Genomic DNA, 18,700 nt, shown 5'->3' on the forward strand with positions numbered 1-18,700 from the left:
CCCATATGGCAGTGGCTACCGTTATGGACAGCGCAGAATGGAATATTTCCATCATCGTATAAAGTTCTACGGGATAGCGTTGGAAATCTTCGGCCTTTACGCCTACCCTCCTCTCTTAGAACACTCTTCCGTCCTCTTCCTCGCTTTCCCACCGTTTCCCTTATAACCATCATCATACTTATTATGTTTATAATTACTTGCGGCTTTTAATAGACTTGAGAGTTTCAAGACATCAGGTTCTGTGACTTACTCCTGAAGCTTCGGAGTTTTATCTTTGCAGCCCAGGCACATAGCAGACGGTCAACAAATGTTGAATTAATGAGTGACAAATGGGAGGAACCTTTCGGATACACCAATCCCAAGTCCTTTCTCTATGCTGATCGGTTCATGAGTCTCCAGCGTTTTTCAGTTTTTACGCTTATTTTTTAACCGCCCTCCAGCAGGTAAGAGGGAACGACAAGGCACCAGCCAACTCCCGAGGCGTTCGCAGCGAGCGGCGGGTCACGCGCTCCGGCGGCACGCCGCCCGCCCCCGGCCCCGGCCCGGCCCCGCCCCCGCCCCCGGCCCCGCCCCCGGCCCCCGGCCCCCCGGCCCCGCCCCCGGCCCCCGCCGCCCGGCTTGCGGCGAGGCCGGGAGCGGCGCCGCGGCCCCCTCGCTCACCACTGCGCAGGCGCGGCCCGCGAGTGTGGGTCGTCTGTAGGCTGCGGACTGCCGGCACTTCGGAGCGCGGGGCTTTGCGGCCTTCGTCTGACCAGCTCCAGCCGCGCACTACCTGAGACAGCGAGGCGCAGCGAGGCGCGGCGAGCCGCTCTGGGCAGTGTGGTCATGGAGAATCAGGTGCTGACGCCTCACGTCTATTGGGCTCAGCGGCATCGCGAGCTGTATCTGCGCGTGGAGCTGAGTGATGTGCAGGTAAGGCCGGGCGGCGGGACGTGCGCCGGGTCTCGGCTCTGGGGACCCGCTGGGACCCCCGTCCTCTTTGTCCGGAGAGTCAGCCGCGCGTCAACGGGATCCAGGACGCGGTGCGCTCTGGGCGGCCAGGCCAGAGCACGGGCTGGCCCTCATCAAGGCAGACCCCGGTCGCGACCCCCTGAAGGCTCAGTTACCTTGGGTGCTGCGTGAGCCCCGCGCAACAGAGGCTGCCCCGGCAGCCTCTTTGTTCGCAGTTTGCGGCCTGGTGGAGCCCGAGCCTGGCCCCGGAGGCCTGGCTGTCTGGATTCGGGTTTGCCGAGGCCCCTCGAGGCGTGGGATGAGCTCGTTGGGTGGGAGATGCAGTGTGACAGCGGCTTGCCTGGCCGCGGCTGGATGACCAGCGCTGGTCTTAGAGGTCCAGCGGTCCCCTCGGACCTTCAAGAGGCCCGCCGCTGCCTCGGGCGGGGGGAGGGGGGCACACCCACCTCCCAGCCATTCAGTGATAGAAATCATTCTTGTTCATTTTAAAGTCCAGAAGACCCCGAAGGAGTGCTTCCCCCCGCTTCTGAAAACTGTGGGCTCACATTTGCTGAGTTGCATACAGAACTTCAAAATTATCTTAACTCACATTGAGCAGTTATGCTTGATCTCATTGACTTCCATGTGAACAAGCTGAGGCTTCCTAAATGGTGGCCATCTCAGGACCTATGCACCTCTCTGTCTCTGTCAAAACCATCCAGGATTCCCATCGTTGAGGACCTGAAGTTTTAGTCTGGAATATTCTTTCTACAGTCGTTCTTACTCCCTACTCTCCTTGACATCTATGGCACTTTATAACCTCCCTCACTCCGGCTTAACTCTGTGCGTCTGAGTCAGGCGTTTATATTCAGTTCTGTTAGCCCATCTGGCATATTGTCTTGCAAGGTATAGGTGATCTTTGATTGTAGACTTGAATTTGTTGAATTCAGTCTTTGCTTCTGGAGTATAAACCTGTTTTCCTATTGAAAGATAGTACTGGCCAGATTGCTTTAGGCTGTGACACTGCATGCTGTGTCGTTTAATAGGTTAAACCAGGCTGAATTATACTTCTATCTCAGAGGATGAATAAATGTTCTATGCAGTGTTCCTCTACTCTGCTTCAGGGTGTTTTAATAAAAAAGGAAAAAAGCAAAGTCTTTGTATATGGGGATCAAGGTCTCTCTCTAGAGAGAATTCTAACAGTAATCAATAAGAAAAGTATGGACGTTATGTTGGGGCAATGTCTCTTAGATACTGAGTTAAGCATTTTGTAGGCCAGTTAAACTCAGAGACCCTCTCTAGTTGTAATAAGGATGTGATATCATGGCATATTTCTGAAACACAAACAGAAAAGCTGTTTTTAGGGGAGGTAGGGAGGTAGGGTGGTGTTGGTGGGGAAAAAAATGTAAATTTGTTGGGCAAATGAAAGCATCACACTTAAATTTTTCCTGAAAGTTCTAAACCTTTTAGTTAAGAAACATGAACATATGTGTTAATTGTATTTGGTATATTTTCAAATGTGAACGTATGCGTTTGGAATATCTTATAGTTAAAGAAATGTAAAGGTGGAGGGAAAAAATGGGATTTTCTTTTGGAAAGAGAAATCCTTTTTTATTTTTAGGGGAAAAAATAAATATTTTGTCCCCAGTTTAGTTTTTTTTTCCCCTTAGATTTCTTGTCTGTAATTCTGAGGCATCCATTGGCGCTACCATTAGTTTTAAAGTAACATGTCAGTATCATTCATAAAAGAAATCCCCTACCATGTGTGAAATACTACAGATTTACAAAGATGAGTCAGACTCAGCTTCTTTCCAAGGGTATGCTATCTAAGAGGAAGGATATTATATACAAACAAAAAGTTCTGTGCATGAGTATGTTTATTTATAGATTTGGGGTTGAGTATTAAATCAGATCCCTGGTGTTAAAGGAATTTGTTACCTCTCTTGTTAATTCCCTGGTGGCTTTTATTAATTGTTTTATCGCTTCGCTGATGGTTCAGACGGTAAAGCGTCTGCCTGCAATGCAGGAAATCCAGGTTCGATCCCTGGGTTGGGAAGATCCCCTGGAGAAGGAAATGGCAGCCTACTCCAGTACTCTTGCCTGGAAAATCCCATGGGCGAAGGAGCCTGGTAGGCTATGGTCCATGGGGTTGCAAAGAGTCGGACCTGACTGAGGGACTTCACTTTCACTTTCACTTTACAGAAGTAAGATGAAGTATTCTTGTCAGACTGAAACTGGGAGAGTTTTCTGGAAAGAGGATGACATAGACTTTCAGATCATCTGATTTGTTGTAGGAGTCAACGCCCTATAACCAGAGGCTGCCAGGAACACACCTCTAGTTAAACAAGTTGTGTTTACTGCTCATATCTGCAAGGGAGAGCATACCCTGTGAGCCAGCTCATTAGAATGTTAGAACTGATTATAGGATTTGGACTTTGGTGACGGAGGGATAGACTAAGGAAGCGAGGAATCACTTTAGATTAGATGCTGTCAGAAAACAGGAGCAATGCTATGGTTGAGTATCTGAATAAATCATATGTAGGGAAGAGAGACTAGAACAAGAATAAAACTAATTGGTAGAGAAGTGGCAGTCACTTATTTTGGCCGAGAGGCAGGGTGACTGATGTTTTGTGGGTGGCAGTGTGGCCGTGTTTTTGTCTGTGTTTGCACAGAGTTATGCAGTGGCTTTATCTCATTTTATCAAGGTATTCTGTTCCTGTATAACAGCAGAGTAACGTGTCCTAACTGTGAATGCCAGGCCAGCTTTTGAATGTCAGGGGCTACTCCTTTTTAAAAACTTCCCAATTAATTGCTCCATGCATGGCCTGTGGAACCAATGCTTCTGACTTGGGATGAAGCGTTTCGTTTATTTGCTTAATGAAGTCCATTTGTGGAGTACCTGCTTCTGTCTCATATTAAGCTGGGTTCTGGGTTGTCGGACAGTTCTCTATCGCCCCCTGCTTTCTGTAGCTTATGTGTAAGTGAGTTTCAGTGTTGAATTCCAGTTTGGGGGCATCAGACATGCTCCCTTCCCGAGACACAGAGAACTATCAGGTTTTCACGTCTCTCTTCCGTCTTTGGAGCTGTAGAGCTAGTGCCTGATGAGAAACAACGACTGAGGTGAGAAGAAAAAGACTTCGTCAGCAGCTGTTTCTGTGTTTGAGCTGAGCAGTAGCAAAGACATCAGTGAGAGTCCACTGGGGCTAAGGCACGGGTACCTTCAGAATAAAGTTGGTTTACAGGATAAGCATGAAGGACAGATTTGTGCCAACAACCATAGTTGTTAAAGCATTTGTTCATTTTTCGAAGTTTTTGTTCGTTTCCGTTGTATGAGGGCTGTGTGTTTAGCTTTGTTTGGGAGCTGTTTGAAAGATACTGTTCTTACCTAATAGTGAGTCTGGTGGAAAGAGTTGGTTCCTTACTCTTCCACTTAATATCTGGTGTCCGTGGATTATTCACTTAACCTTTCTGAGCCTCAGTCTCTTCATACAAATAAATGTGAATAATAACACCTAATTCACAAGATTGTTTTGAGGCTTGAATTGGATAATAGATTTGAAAGTGCTTTGTGAATTCTAGTGTGCTACTCAAGTGTAAAACATTATTATTGTGATACTAAACCTTAGATGAGAAACACAAAGAGCAATAGAACAGAATAGACTTATCCATATGTGAAAACTTATTGAACAACAGTGGTGGCTTTACAAATTAAGGGTGGCTTCACCCTTAATGGAGGAAAGGGTGAACCATTCAGGAGATCGTGTTGGGACAGTTGGTAATCCAAGTGGCAAAAAGATAAAATAAGATCTTGTCTTATGCCATACACAAAAGTCAATCTCTCCATTTCTGAGTCCTTCGGTAAAGACTCACTTGGATGTTGTGGCTTGGGATCTCTCATGTGGTTGTTTAGACATCATTTGTGGTTGACAACGTATGATGACCTGAAGTAGACTCTTCAAGGATGTGTCACTCACCTTATTGGCAAGTGGGTATCCATGAGTTAATCCCCCACAGAGGATACATGGGACTTCTTGAGTGTCCTCATGCCATGGTGTCTTGAGTTTTCCCAGAGCAAGCTCAGAAGGAAGCTGCAGTGCCTTTTATGACCTAGCATGAGAAGTCCTATTGTTCATTTCCACTGTGTTCTATTGGTTACACAGATTCCTGATGTCATTTGGAAGGTGATTACACAAGAGTATAAATACCAGGGGGTGAAGATCATGGGGGGGCATCTTGCAGGTGGCAACCACAGCAGACTTATACTTGCATTTCCAGAAAAGAGAGAGAACATTCTCCAATTCATTTGATGATGCAGTTATAAGAAAGGGAAATTATAGGCCAATCTCATTTATAGACATAGATGTTTATTTTTTTTATTGCTTCCATGTCTCTTCCTTCCCAGTTTTGAGCTTGTTTCTGGCAAAAAAAATTTTTTTTAATTGAAATATCTTCCTTATTACCCACACTTTTGGAGAAGCTGAACCTGACACGCCCAGTGTACTGCTGGGTAGGAGGTGATGGTGGTTTAGTTGCTAAGTTTTGTCCGACTCTTGCGACCCCATGGACTGTAGCCCACCAGGTTCCTCTGTTGATGGGGTTCTCTAAGGAAGAATGCTGGAGTAGGTTGCCATTTCTTTCTCCAGGGGATCTTCCTGACTCAAGGATTGAGCCCTGGTCTCCTGCTCTGCAGGCAGTTTCTTTACTGACTGAGCTACCAGGGAAGGAGTTAGCATCTAAAATCTGACTCAGAATGCTTAATGAACTGCAGGCCTTGTGCTGTGGCTAGAGCTTAAACCTTGATTGCACACATCTTATGTCTTAGGAGAATAAACTGAGCCCCCCACAAACTCCTTTTCTCCCTTCGAAGTGAATTAGGATATGGGGAACACAGAGTAGGGAAAGAAGTGACCTAGACAGGAAATGTACCACTAAGACATCCCAGAACTCAAGCTTTCATGGTAATACTCACTCTAAAACCCTGTTTCGCTTATAGAGGAGCCATGCCCCTGAAAGTATAACTTTTTGATGAAGTTCCTTAATTCCCTCTCCCTGACACAGAGATCATCTGGATTATTAGCCCCTGTGGGTGAGCTTCTCAGCCTCAAGTCTATATTCTCACTGGGGAGGTTCTTGGCTTAAAAGCTCCCTAACCCAGCCTTCATGCTCCCCCTTTTCCTAACACTTGGCTATGAATGAAGCATTTAGGCGCCCACTGTTAGAATAAATGTCCCCTTTACCTTCTCTCTGTCTCATTTGTTTTTGTTTGATGCAAAATGGACCGCAGAGAGCAGAGCCTACAAAAGAAGAGTAAATGAACTAGTTATGGCACTGGAAACATGCTGCTTCTTGCCTGTTAATTTTGATCTGGGAGTTAGGATGCAAACTGTTTCTCTCCCCCTGTGGGGGCTGGGTAAGAGTTACGTTGCTAAAAGGCACATAGCAACTTCTGGGAATAAATGAACAATTTGGAGAATTTCCATCTCTTCTAGTCTTGGTTTGGATAGAGGTTAAGAGAGCGTGGAGCCTAAGACTAAGGGACCGCACATTTTCATTTTCATTCAACTGCCTGTAACCTGCAGCCTTTCACTTAACATACAGGAATTAATTTGTTTTTCATGATGCCGTATGGGTGTCACTCCTGGTAAGGCTGTCCCCAACCGTTCTGTTCCTGTTGTGCTCACTCTCTTAAATGCCTGTAAAAACTTAACTGTTTTTACTACTCTTTTGGTCTTGAGCATATGTTACTTGATACTATATTGTTTCTTCTCACAGGATATGACTCATCTGTTCTACTAGATTCCCTGCCTCCACAGCTCAGGGACTGAGTCTTAGAGATCTGTGTATTCCCCCATGGCATCTCACATGGCCCCGTGTTCCACGGACCATGAGTAGGATGGACCGATTCAGTATATGATTGCTCGGCGCAGCAGAGCAGCGTAGCGTCCTTCTTGCGGGAGCCTGCAGTCTCACATGCGTACAGATAGATACAGAGAAACCCTCCACTGAGATGGGAGGAAATGACTGAATATGTTCTCTGGAGGAAGCACAGGGCAGGAAGGTGGAGTCCCCAAGGTGGAAGGATGTAGGGAAGGAAGTAAGCCACTGGTTTTAATTTGATTTTTCTCTTCATTGAAATGTCCTTCTTGCTTTCTTGGTCTCTTTCCACAGAATCCTGCCATCAGCATCACTGAAAATGTGCTGCATTTCAAAGGTCAGTATCTGGGCAAAGGTTCCTAGGCCTCTAACAGTTAAGGAGACATTGTGATGGTTGCTTTTTATTTTTAATCTGTTTATTTTACTCACTATTGATGTTTACCTATCTGATACTCGTGGGGTAAATTATGTTGTTTTGAGGTATATGATCGGAGAGCTCACTAATTTGTTTAATATCCCACTTTCCCCTGGGAAAGGCAGTAGCCATAGCAAAATGGTATCCTAGGTTAGAAATCAGGAGATTTATCTTTTAGCTTAAAACTCTGCTACTACTTTGGACAACTTATTGATTTCTGTGGGCCTATAAATTAGAATATTGGGTTATAATCTGTGTTTCTTAAACTTGAAGATCCAAGGACACCTGAACATATGTCTACAGGATCCTCTAGGGCCCCAGACCCTAGATTGAGAAACATGTTAAGAGTCAAATACGGTCACTGGAAGTGACATTTGATGCCATTACACTTGTGAACGCAGTGGCAAACAGCCACTGAACTCATATAGTAAATATTACTTGATTATAAGGTAGCCATCTAGATGACTCCTAATATCCTTCTTTTTAAAAATATTAGAACAAAACCAAAAAATAGAAATTTTCTTAATGAGACTTTGTGGTTCTCTGATGTTATACTGACAGACCAGTTTAATAAACACTGTACTTTATTATTATTTTTTTCATTTTTTTCATTTATTTTTATTAGTTGGAGGCTAATTACTTTACAATATTGTAGTGGTTTTTGCCATACATTGACATGAATCAGCCATGGATTTACATGTATTTCCCATCCCGATCCCCCCTCCCACCTCCCTCTCCATCCCACCCCTCTGGGTCTTCCCAGTGCACCAGCCCCGAGCACTTGTCTCATGCATCCAACCTGGGCTGGTGATCTGTTTCACCCTTGATAGTATACTTGTTTCAATGCTATTCTCTCAGAACATCCCACCCTCGCCTTCTCCCACAGAGTCCCAAAGTCTGTTCTATACATCTGTGTCTCTTTTTCTGTTCTGCATATAGGGTTATCGTTACCATCTTTCTAAATTCCATATATATGTGTTAGTATGCTGTAATGTTCTTTATCTTTCTGGCTTACTTCACTCTGTATAATGGGCTCCAGTTTCATCCATCTCATTAGAACTGATTCAAATGAATTCTTTTTAATGGCTGAGTAATATTCCATGGTGTATATGTACCACAGCTTCCTTATCCATTCGTCTGCTGATGGGCATCTAGGTTGCTTCCATGTCCTGGCTATTATAAACAGTGCTGCGATGAACACTGGGGTGCATGTGTCTCTTTCAGATCTGGTTTCCTCAGTGTGTATGCCCAGGAGTGGGATTGCTGGGTCATATGGCAGTTCTATTTCCAGTTTTTTAAGGAATCTCCACACTGTTCTCCATAGCGGCTGTGCTAGTTTGCATTCCCACCAACAGTGTAAGAGGGTTCCCTTTTCTCCACACCCTCTCCAGCATTTATTGCTTGTAGACTTTTGGATAGCAGCCATCCTGACTGGCGTAAACACTGTACTTTAGATGATATCTTAAGCCTTTCCAACTCTTGAGAGTCTTTGATTCTGTGAATTCACCTCCATTTCCTTCTTAGTTCATCGGCAAATTTCCCGCTGAGCCTGAGAGGGTAGGTCTGGATTCATTGATGCCCAGTGGAGTGGGATTCTCCCTGCTGTCTCTCTATTCTGGTTCCTTGGAATGTCATTAGTAAGTGACGAGGGCTGTGGGAGACTGAAGAGTTTCTGCCTTATGGGAGACTCCGTCTTCCTTAATATACTCACATGAAAGCACAGCCTGGCTTTTCAATCCACTTTTCCAAGTGAGAGCCATGGTGGTAATGGCTTAGATTTTGGAGGGAGCTCAGCATTTGAAAGGAAATTAAAATGATAAACGTGTATGTTGCCATGTGGAGCTTTCTAGACTGTCCTACCTTAAGAAATTTATGGTCTTAGAGAATAGCTACCTGTAGCACATAATAGGCAAGTGTGCTATTATCATTACCACACATGATCAGATGAGGAGAGATAATCCCAAGAGTTAGAGGGCAGGGACATCCCATAGTCACTGGCTTTTAGGCATGGCAACTGCTTCCTTTGGGGGGAAATGCCATGTCAAGGCCCAGGAATGGCATGATGGTCAGCCTGAGGACTGTCCTCCTAGTTCCTTTTGTCCTCTCGGGAATGAGCTGAGAGAATGTTATTTCTCTTTTTTATCCCATTTGGAATGTGCTAAAGGAGCAATCAGCCGGTCCATTGTCTATCCCTGGTTGTGTGTGTAAGTTGCTTCAGTCCTGTCCGTCTCTTTGCGACCCCATGGACTGTAGCCCCCAGGCTCCTCTGTGCATGGGATTCCCCAGGCAAGAATACTGGAGTGGGTTGCCATGTCCTCCTCCAGGGAATCTTCTTGACCCAGAGATCAAAGTCAGTCCTGCACTGGCCGGCAGGTTCATTATCACTGGTGTCACCTGAAAAATCTCCCGTCTCTGGTTAGAAGATGTTAAATTTAGAATTTTCTTTGAGACGGTACATGAGAGGGTTCATGTATCCTGCAACTTTCCTTAATTGCAGTCAAGAGAATACACCTACTTGACTTTTCTCTGCTGTGGATTCAGAGCCAAAGTAAATGTGAGAGTTAAATTTATATCTATGTGTTAATGTTTGGTTTTGCTTTCTGTATTCTTTTTTCTTGTCTGTTATTTATACTGGCCATCATTGAGGCCTCATTAGAAGATTAAGTAAATATTCTGGAGTTGATCACCAGAAAGTCATAAGGAGATAAACTTTTGTCCAGGATTTAACTTTCATCTAGCTGTTGAGTACCTCTGCTCACAAACCCCCACTCACTTGGCCGGACCTGTTAATATTTGCACACTTCTGAAAGAAGTGTATGAAGCTAACATTTGAATGGCATTGCTCTGCTCAAGTTCACAGCAGCCTACCTTTCTTTATAGCTCAGGGGCATGGTGCCAAAGGAGACAATGTTTATGGATTTCACGTGGAGTTCTTGGACCTTGTGAAGCCAGAGGTACGTTCTTTCCTTCCTTACTTCCTGTTCTAATTTAAGAAATAAATACTTAATAGTTTTGTGAAACAGGGGGCAAGCCTTACAGGGAAGAAGATAAACCTAAGCAGAATATACTTTTGTTTGGAACAGAGCCCAGGTGTTAGCCACAGAGTAAGAGGAAAATTGGAGAACCTGAGTTGAATCTGGGCTGTGTCATTATTAGTGGTGTGAAGAAATCTCCTCACTTCTTTGCATTTCAGTTTTCTCATATGTTACATGACGGATTGGGTTAAGGGGATCTCTAAGTTTCTTTCCAGCTGTGAGTTTTTTAATAGTCAGCAGTGGTTTAAGGGTTTCTTAATAGTCAGCAGTCTGGGACTTGCTTTGGAGGCAAAGAGAGAGGCCATACAGAGAAATAAGGAATTGGAACAACCCCTGAGAATTGAGCTTAGTTGAGAAGGCTCTGTCGTGAAAGACTGCTTGTAAAAAAGCTGTAACTGATACACTACAGTTCTGACCTTGATGCAGGCCTTTCTAAGTGCTGGAAACCACTGACCATTTGAATTGAATCATCTTCATGGGAAGAAGATTTGGAAGGCAGTTGGTGCACTTGAGAAGGTGGTTGGATGTGGTGCCTGGCATGATGTAGCTCGAGTAGGGTGTTCATGCTAATTTCTACCGAGATAACCAAGGCTGTCTGCCTTTCTTATCCGGCCTTCCTCCTGTGTCCTCAGCCGGGCAGGGTGGTGGGGAGGGAACCAGAGCAAGACACTGCCGTTCTTAGCAGTTCTTCCTCATACCAGCCCTTGGTCTAGATGTTCTCTTTGCCTCAGGACTTTTAGGGACCGAGAAGGAACGGCAGTAAGCACCGTGCAGCTTCTGTCTACAGCCACAGCGGCTTGTGCAGTTTCAAGGGAAGGAGGAGGGGATGGGAAAGGGCGTTTTCACGTTCTTGCTTTCTCTCCTAGCCGGTTTACAAGCTGACCCAGAGGCAGGTAAACATCACTGTACAGAAGAAGGTGAGTCAGTGGTGGGAGAGACTCACCAAGCAGGAGAAGCGCCCACTGTTCTTGGCCCCTGACTTTGATCGTTGGCTGGACGAGTCTGATGCTGAAATGGAGCTCAGAGCCAAGGTCAGTAAGGATCTGGGATCTAGACAGAGGTCATGAGGAATCCAGGTTATATGGGCCACCTCAGATATCTATCAGGATCTGATAGAATAAGGACAAAAATCTAAATTCCCCGAATGACCTGGAGACGTGGTTTTATAGAAGTATTGGTCATGTATTTTGTAGACTATTCCTCAGTTGGGTTTTGTTTGATGTTTTTCTCGTGATTAGCTTAGGGTGATGGGTTTTGGGTAGGAAGCCCACAGAGGTAAAGTGCCGTTCTCATCATGTCATATCAAGGTTGTATACTCTCAATGTGACCTACAGCTGTCGATGTTAACCTTGATCACCTGGATGTGGGTAGTTTTGGTAGGTTTCTCCACTGTATGGTTTCTCTACTGTAATGTTACTGCTCTCCTTCCTTTACTGTTTTCTTTGGAAGGAAGTCACTATGCACAGTCCATACTTAAGGAGCCAGGAGTTATGCTCCCCATTCTTAGGGTGGAGTATCTGTATACTTTATTTGGAATTCTTCTGCATGGGAGATTTTCCTCTTATCCTTTATTTATTGTCATTTATTTATATCAGTATGGATATTGTCATTTATTTATATCAGTACAGATTTGTTTTATCGTTTGGGCTGTAATCCAATACCGTGTTATATATCTTGTTTCTCAGATTATTCTATCTTTGGCCACTGGAAGCGCTTGCAGTTGGCTTTTGTGTCCCTCTGACACAGCTCCATCATCATGGGCCTTTTTTTTAAAAAATGCATCCTTAATTTTTGGCACTGTAAACTGCCCCAGGTTTATCTCCACGCCTGTTCTTTTTATTGCCGAATGATAGTGGAAACCAGGATGTAGGTGATCTGGGTGCTAAGTGTGCTCACTGCTACTGAGGTATTGCTTTTAGGTTCTCTCAGCTGACAGCACAAGGAAATATATGTGTGTATACTAACCCATGTATATACATGTATCTATAAGTATTTCCATATATGTCCATCTATATCTATATTATTCTAATATAAAGTCATACTAATGTTGGAGATTTGATTTTAGCTTCTGGAAAATTATCAAAGTCTTAAAAAATGAAATAGCAGTGTATTTCCTGTCTTAAATTTCTGTTTTGTTTCTACAACCATGACAAATTTTCTAGATGTCTTTTCCAGCTCTAAGATCTTAAGGCTGCCCACTTTGTAGTTTGGAAGCCAGCTGATTGGTTTAATTCTGTGAGCACTGGATGGTCATTCTGTAGTGCCGATGTTACCCAGTAAGGAATCAGGCTTTTTAGGACCATGGGTTCAGACATTTTCCCCAAGGGAGTGAGAACACAATTGGAGGAGGAGGTGGCATTGGAGGAGGAGGTGGCTTTGAAGGAGTCAGATCGTTTCTCTCTTATGGGCTTCTGCAAGCATATGGGGGTTTTAACTTGTGTTTTTTTTTTTTTCCCAGTTTATTTTTTTACTGAAGTATAATTAAAATTCAATGTTAAATACATTATTGCTATACGGCAGAGTGACTCACGTGTACACATATATACACATCCTTTTCCATATTCTTTTCCCTTATGGTTTATCACAGGATACTGAATATAGTTCCCTGTATCATACAGTAGTCTAACTTGTGTTCTTGGAAAACTTCTGTCCAAATTCTAGGAAGAAGAACGCTTAAATAAACTCAGACTCGAAAGCCAAGGCTCCCCTGAAAGTAAGTTGCCCCTGCTGCTGTGATCGTTACCAGTTAACTTGTGACAGAGCTGGGAGTATGGATGAGTGTGACATGGCAGGAGGGCTCGTATTGGGCGGATGAGTTTATGAGAAATCCTTCATGTCCAGCGCTTAAGCTGTGCAAACCCACATCAAAAGGGTTATTTACTTTTAATGTTTCCCTGCTGTTGGGGGGCCTGACATCATCTGAGTACACCAAGGTTGGTGTAGCAGAATGGAAGAACCTCAGCCTCCTGGACTGGCCTAGTAGGGTGCTCGGTGGCAGCAAGTCCTGCAGAGACCTGGAGATTACTGCATAGGTCCATGACTACAGTTCTTCCAATCTGGTGTTGTTTTCCTAACTGAGATCACGAGGGCTGTGGTTGTCAGCCTTAAAGATGGAAGGTATTCTGTACAGTCCTGTTGTTCATTAACCTTTTAAAAATTTGGTTCTGTTTGTATGTCTGTCCAAGCAAGAAACTCTGTAAGCGTGTTGTCTTCTGGGTATCATAGATTAATTCAGCAGCTATCTTAAAGTCACTCTTTATGGAAAGCATTGTCTTAAGCCTTTGACCTTTGGAGCCAGTGAATCCATCAGAGCACCTGTGCTCGAAGAGCTTATCCATTTTAGTTGGAGGACCATGCAGGTCTATTCAAAATGAATGCCGAAAAGCAGAATAAATAAGCGTTCCTCATTGTCCAAAATCAAAAACTTTTCAAGTTTTAGTGGCACTTATTTGGCATGCCATAAGTCGGAAAAGAGCTTCCCTCATAGCTCAGTTGGTAAAGAATCCGCCTGCAATGTGGGAGACCTGGGTTTGACCCCTGGGTTGGGAAGATCCCTTGGAGAAGGGAAAGGCTACCCACTCCAGTATTCTGGCCTGGAGAATCCCATGGACTGTATGCTCCATGGGGTCGCAAAGAGTTGGAGACGACTGAAGGGGAAATTTTAGAGCAGTTGTTTTCAAGCTATGTTCCATGGTACCCTAGGGTTTCCCAGAGATGCTATGGAGAGGTAAGCCAAGCAGGTGGGTCCACTTCAATTAGAGCAGCTTGGCTTTTGTGCTTTATGTATTAGCGTCCTGGATAACACTTCTTATGGAAAAGACAATTTGTTGCTTTAAAAAAAATTTGAATAACCACTAATTTAGAGGAATTTTCTGCTTTAGAAAAGCAGAAGAGGGGAGAGGATTAGTGGAGATGAAGAATAACAACGTAAAAAGGCCACCTTGAAATTTAATTTTTTGGTGTTTTAGGGGGATAAACTTCTGAAATGTGTAGAAATTATTATGTATGGATTATTTTATGATCTTAGAAAAAGCGTTAACAGTTTTATCTAAATTCATAAAGTCTCCTGATAAAGTTCTTTAAATGGGGGAATGTAATGCATTTTTGTAGTTTTGAAGAAAAAACATTTTAATTTGTTAAATGTTGCTGCAAGTATGACTTTTTTGACCCCTTGGGATAAGGCTGTTTTTGATTGGACATTCTAAGTGTGATTATTTGAGCATCAACCAAGTGTCTATGCTGGATATCTCTATAGAAACACTGATATGTGGCTATAAAAATATGTAGGTAGGAATAAATGTGTAGCAGCAAAACTTGAACTCCAAAGCTCTTCTTAATTATTCTTTCCTTTGCCCTACTCCTTTGACTCAACCAGTGACTCTGTCTAAGCTCCTTACTCCTCCCTTAATTCCATTATTTGCTGTGTCTTTGCAAACCCTTAGGCTGCAAAGTTAATGACCTTTATTATCCTCCCTTCTTGGCTTGCAGTTTTCTGCCTTTGGTTATATCCTCATTTTTTCGTCTTCCGAGGCCCTGATTAGGTAACCATCTCATCCTGCAGACTTGGCCTGATACATGCTTCTCTAGCCTAAAGTCATTTTCTCACCTTGAAATTCTCACAGGATATTACCTGTCACTCTCAATCTTGTAATATGGATTTTAGATTGTAAACTCCCTGAGGGTTAGGATTAGGGTTCGGGTTAGGAGCATCATGTCTTAACCATCTTTGAAGCTCAGTGATGCCACTTACAGTGTCTTGCATGTTATAGGTGTTCACTTAATGTTTGGTTGGATGGATACATGATCAAATATTAGATTTTTTAAAATTCAGTTTGTATTTCTTTGAGGTAGTTTGACCTATGTGCCCTAAAAAAATTCTAGAAAAGAAGAAACTGTAGGTTATATTAAGATGACAAGAGCAAGGACTGAATATAGCTTTGTTTCCTTTCCTTATAATGCCTCCTTAGCTAGTCAGTTATTCTTTGCCAGATGTAGTTTCTCCTTTTCCTTCTTGGATTTGTTAAGTCTGTATACTTACCCTTCAAGACTGTGAGGGAAAAGACCACTGAAGATACACCTTGGGCTACAATGTGCCTTATAATTTTCCTTATCTGTTTTCTATGGGACCAGGAGCTGGTTGGTGCAGAGCTGGGCCAGGTATTTGTTGAGGAGCTTAGGGCACCCACATAGGAAAGAGGGATGTAGTCCTCCAGGTAAACCCCACATACTTGTCTCCTGCTCTGACTACTGCTTTTAATATCTTTCTGCCTTTCTTTGCTTTTCAGCTCTTACAAGCTTGAAGAAAGGATACCTGTTCATGTATAATCTAGTGCAGTTCTTGGGATTCTCCTGGATATTTGTCAACATGACTGTGAGATTCTTTATCTTGGGAAAAGGCAAGTACGAAGTTTCAAAGCCTGCTTTCTTTTTTGAGTAGTTTGGCCCACTATTCACCAGAAGTAACACTTTCTGCCTTTGGTATTAACAATACCAGCCTACCACACCAACCCCTTCCACCCCCACCATATTCAGATTTTTCTTTATGTTCACATTTCTCACTTCCAATGACCTTGTGAAACAGGCTGACTGGATGTTCTGTTCATTTAATAGGTGAGGAAACAGATTTGGAGATGGTCAAAGAAATGGTCCACATCCACACAGCTAGCTAGGGGTACATCTTGGACTAACATCCCTTATTTATTCATTGCTTGATAATTCATTTATAACTAACTAAATTGATGTGATACTCCTAGTGTCAAAGTTACACAAAGTCCTAAAGGGATCTCACTCCTTTGGAGCCTAAATAGACTAAGTGGACTGTTGTGAAACTGAATGAAAAGACTATCATAATGATATTAGTTCTTGCTAAATTAGTTTATATGTTTAACAGAATTCTGGCCAAAGTAAATGACAATAGAACATTTTTGAGAATGTGATCTAAAGTGTTCTGAAATTTTATTGTGAACCATAAATAGTAAAATCTGAGGGAAGAGACAGGAATGGGAGAGGATTTTCTCGACCTACCATGAAAAAATATTATTAAAATAGTGTAGTATTAGTATAAGGGTAGACTAATTAATAGAGCAGACTAAGTAGCTCAGAAGTAGCTCTTACATTATATATTATTATTACAGTATTACATTATGTAATATAGAATATATGGCCAGATTATGTATATGATAAAAAGGAATCTTGGATCAATGGAAAGGAAAATATTATCCAGTCATTTTTTTTTTCTATTAGATGGGAAATCTAATAATGTTTCCAAGGAAAACTGGCTTGGTTTGCGAGGCAGATAATCTGTTTAACTCTTCTCACACTGTATATAAAGGAAAAAAAAAAATCCCCCCCAAAAACTTAGGAGTCATATATCGAAAAGTTAAGTCATAATAGAAGATATAAGTAAATGTTTATGAAAATCACATGTGGAAGGTTAGGATTTTCTAACTTTAAAAATAATAGAAGAAATCATAAAGAAAAAGGTCAATGTATTTGACCACATAAAATGCCTAAATTTCTATATATCTAAAAATATCCATCCAAAACAACATTAAAGATTAAAAGCATATTGAGTTGAGCAAAATGGGGATGGAGGGTTGGTGGAAAATTGCAACAAATATTGGCAACTTTTTTTTTTTACATATAAACAACTTGTGAAATTGATTTTAAAATGTGAAAACTCTACCCAATAGATAAAGATCATAACAGGCAGTTCATAAGAGGAAATAAAACTAATCAACATACAACAAAATGTTTAACTCAGTAATGGTGAAGGAAATGAAAGATACTATTTTTTATGTATCAGTTTTGCAAAGTTCTAAGACGCCTAATTGAAAACAGCATATGCTAAAATAAACACAACAGTGGATACTGGGGAGGGTCCATAAGTACAACTCTTTGGGAAAATCATTTTGCAAGATACTCAAGAACCTCAGTGACCCAGATAACCATGATGGTGTGATCACTCGTCTAGATCCAGACATCCTGGAGTGTGCAGTCAAACGGGCCTTAAGAAGCATCACTACAAACAAAGCTGTAGTGGAGGTGATGGAATTCCAGCTGAGCTATTTCAAATCCGTAAAAGATGATACTGTTAAAATGCTGCACTCAATGCTCAACAATGGTCACAGGACTGGAAAAGGCCAGTTTTGCATTCCAATCCCAAAGAAAGGCAGTGCCAAAGAATGTTCAAACTACTGCACAATTACACTCATCTCACACACTAGCAAAGTAATGCTCCAAATTTTCCAAGCTAGGCTTCAACAGTACGTGAATCGAGAACTTCTAGATGTTCAAGGTGGATTTAGAAAAAGCAGAGGAACCAGAGACCAAATTGCCAACATCTGTGGGCTCATAGAAAAAGCAAGAGAGTTCCAGAAAAGCATCTACTTCTGTTTCATTGACTTTGCCAAAACCTCTGGCTGTGTGGATCACAACACACTGTGGAAAATTCTTAAAAAGATGGGAATACTAGACCATCTTAGCTTCCTTCTGAGAAATCTGTGTGCAGGTCAAGAAGCAACAGTTAGAACTGGACATGGAACAACAGACTGGTTTCAAACTGGGAAAGGAATATGTCAAGGCTGTGTATTGTCACCCTGCTTGTTCAACTTATATGCAGAGTACATCAAGTGAAATGCTGGGCTGGATGAATCACAAACTGAAATCAAGATTACTGGGAGAAATATCAGTAATCTCAGATACACAGATGACACCACCCTTATGGCAGAAAACAGGAACTAAGAGCCTCTTAATGAAAGTGAAAGAGGAGAGTGAAAAGACTCACTTAAAACTCAGCATTCAAAAAATTAAGATCATGGCATCTGGTCCCATCACTTTATGGCTAATAGATGGGGAAACAATGGAAACAGTGACAGACTTTTCTTTCTTGGGCTCTGAAATCATTGCAGATGGTGACTGCAGCCATGAAATTAAAAGATGCAAGTCTGAGCACTGAAGAATTGATGCTTTTGAACTGTGGTGTTGGAGAAGACTCTTGAGAGTCCCTTGGACTGCAAGGAGATCAAACCAGTCAATCCTAAGGAAGTCAATCCTGAATATTCACTGGAAGGACTGATGCTGAAGCTGAAACTCCAATACTTTGGCCACCTGATGTGAAGAACTGACTCATTTGAAAAGACCCTGATGCGGGAAAGATTAAAGATAGGAGGAAAAGGGGATGGCAGAGGATGAAATGGTTGGATGGCATCACCAACTCAACAGACATGAGTTTGAGCAAGCTCTAGGAGACCGTGATGGACGGGGAAGCCTGGTGTGCTGCAGTCCATGCAGTTGGAAAGAGTCGGATATGATTGAACGACTGAATAGCAACAGCAGTAGCAACATCAAGAACCTTAACTGTTCATATCCAAAAAGTAATTATAAAAAATAAACATTATGGCATTATTTATATTAGTGGTAAATTAGACACTTATGTAAATGTCCG

General features: G+C 42.6%; 1 protein-coding gene across 1 annotated transcript in view; it reads left to right on the forward strand.

Annotated features, from left to right (window-relative positions):
* The first annotated feature begins 617 nt into the window (after window positions 1–617).
* The window catches only part of HACD3 (3-hydroxyacyl-CoA dehydratase 3), a 29,992-nt gene continuing 11,909 nt past the window's right edge, over window positions 618–18,700 (forward strand). The window contains exons 1-6 of the mRNA XM_065940410.1: window positions 618–912; window positions 7,099–7,141; window positions 10,100–10,173; window positions 11,121–11,285; window positions 12,916–12,967; window positions 15,540–15,650. Of these exons, the coding sequence (XP_065796482.1) occupies window positions 826–912; window positions 7,099–7,141; window positions 10,100–10,173; window positions 11,121–11,285; window positions 12,916–12,967; window positions 15,540–15,650 (532 nt within the window). The 5' untranslated portion in view covers window positions 618–825. The remainder of the gene's footprint in view (window positions 913–7,098; window positions 7,142–10,099; window positions 10,174–11,120; window positions 11,286–12,915; window positions 12,968–15,539; window positions 15,651–18,700) is intronic.

Source organism: Muntiacus reevesi, chromosome 7 (genome assembly GCF_963930625.1).
Source record: "Muntiacus reevesi chromosome 7, mMunRee1.1, whole genome shotgun sequence".
NCBI classification, from domain to species: domain Eukaryota; kingdom Metazoa; phylum Chordata; class Mammalia; order Artiodactyla; family Cervidae; genus Muntiacus; species Muntiacus reevesi.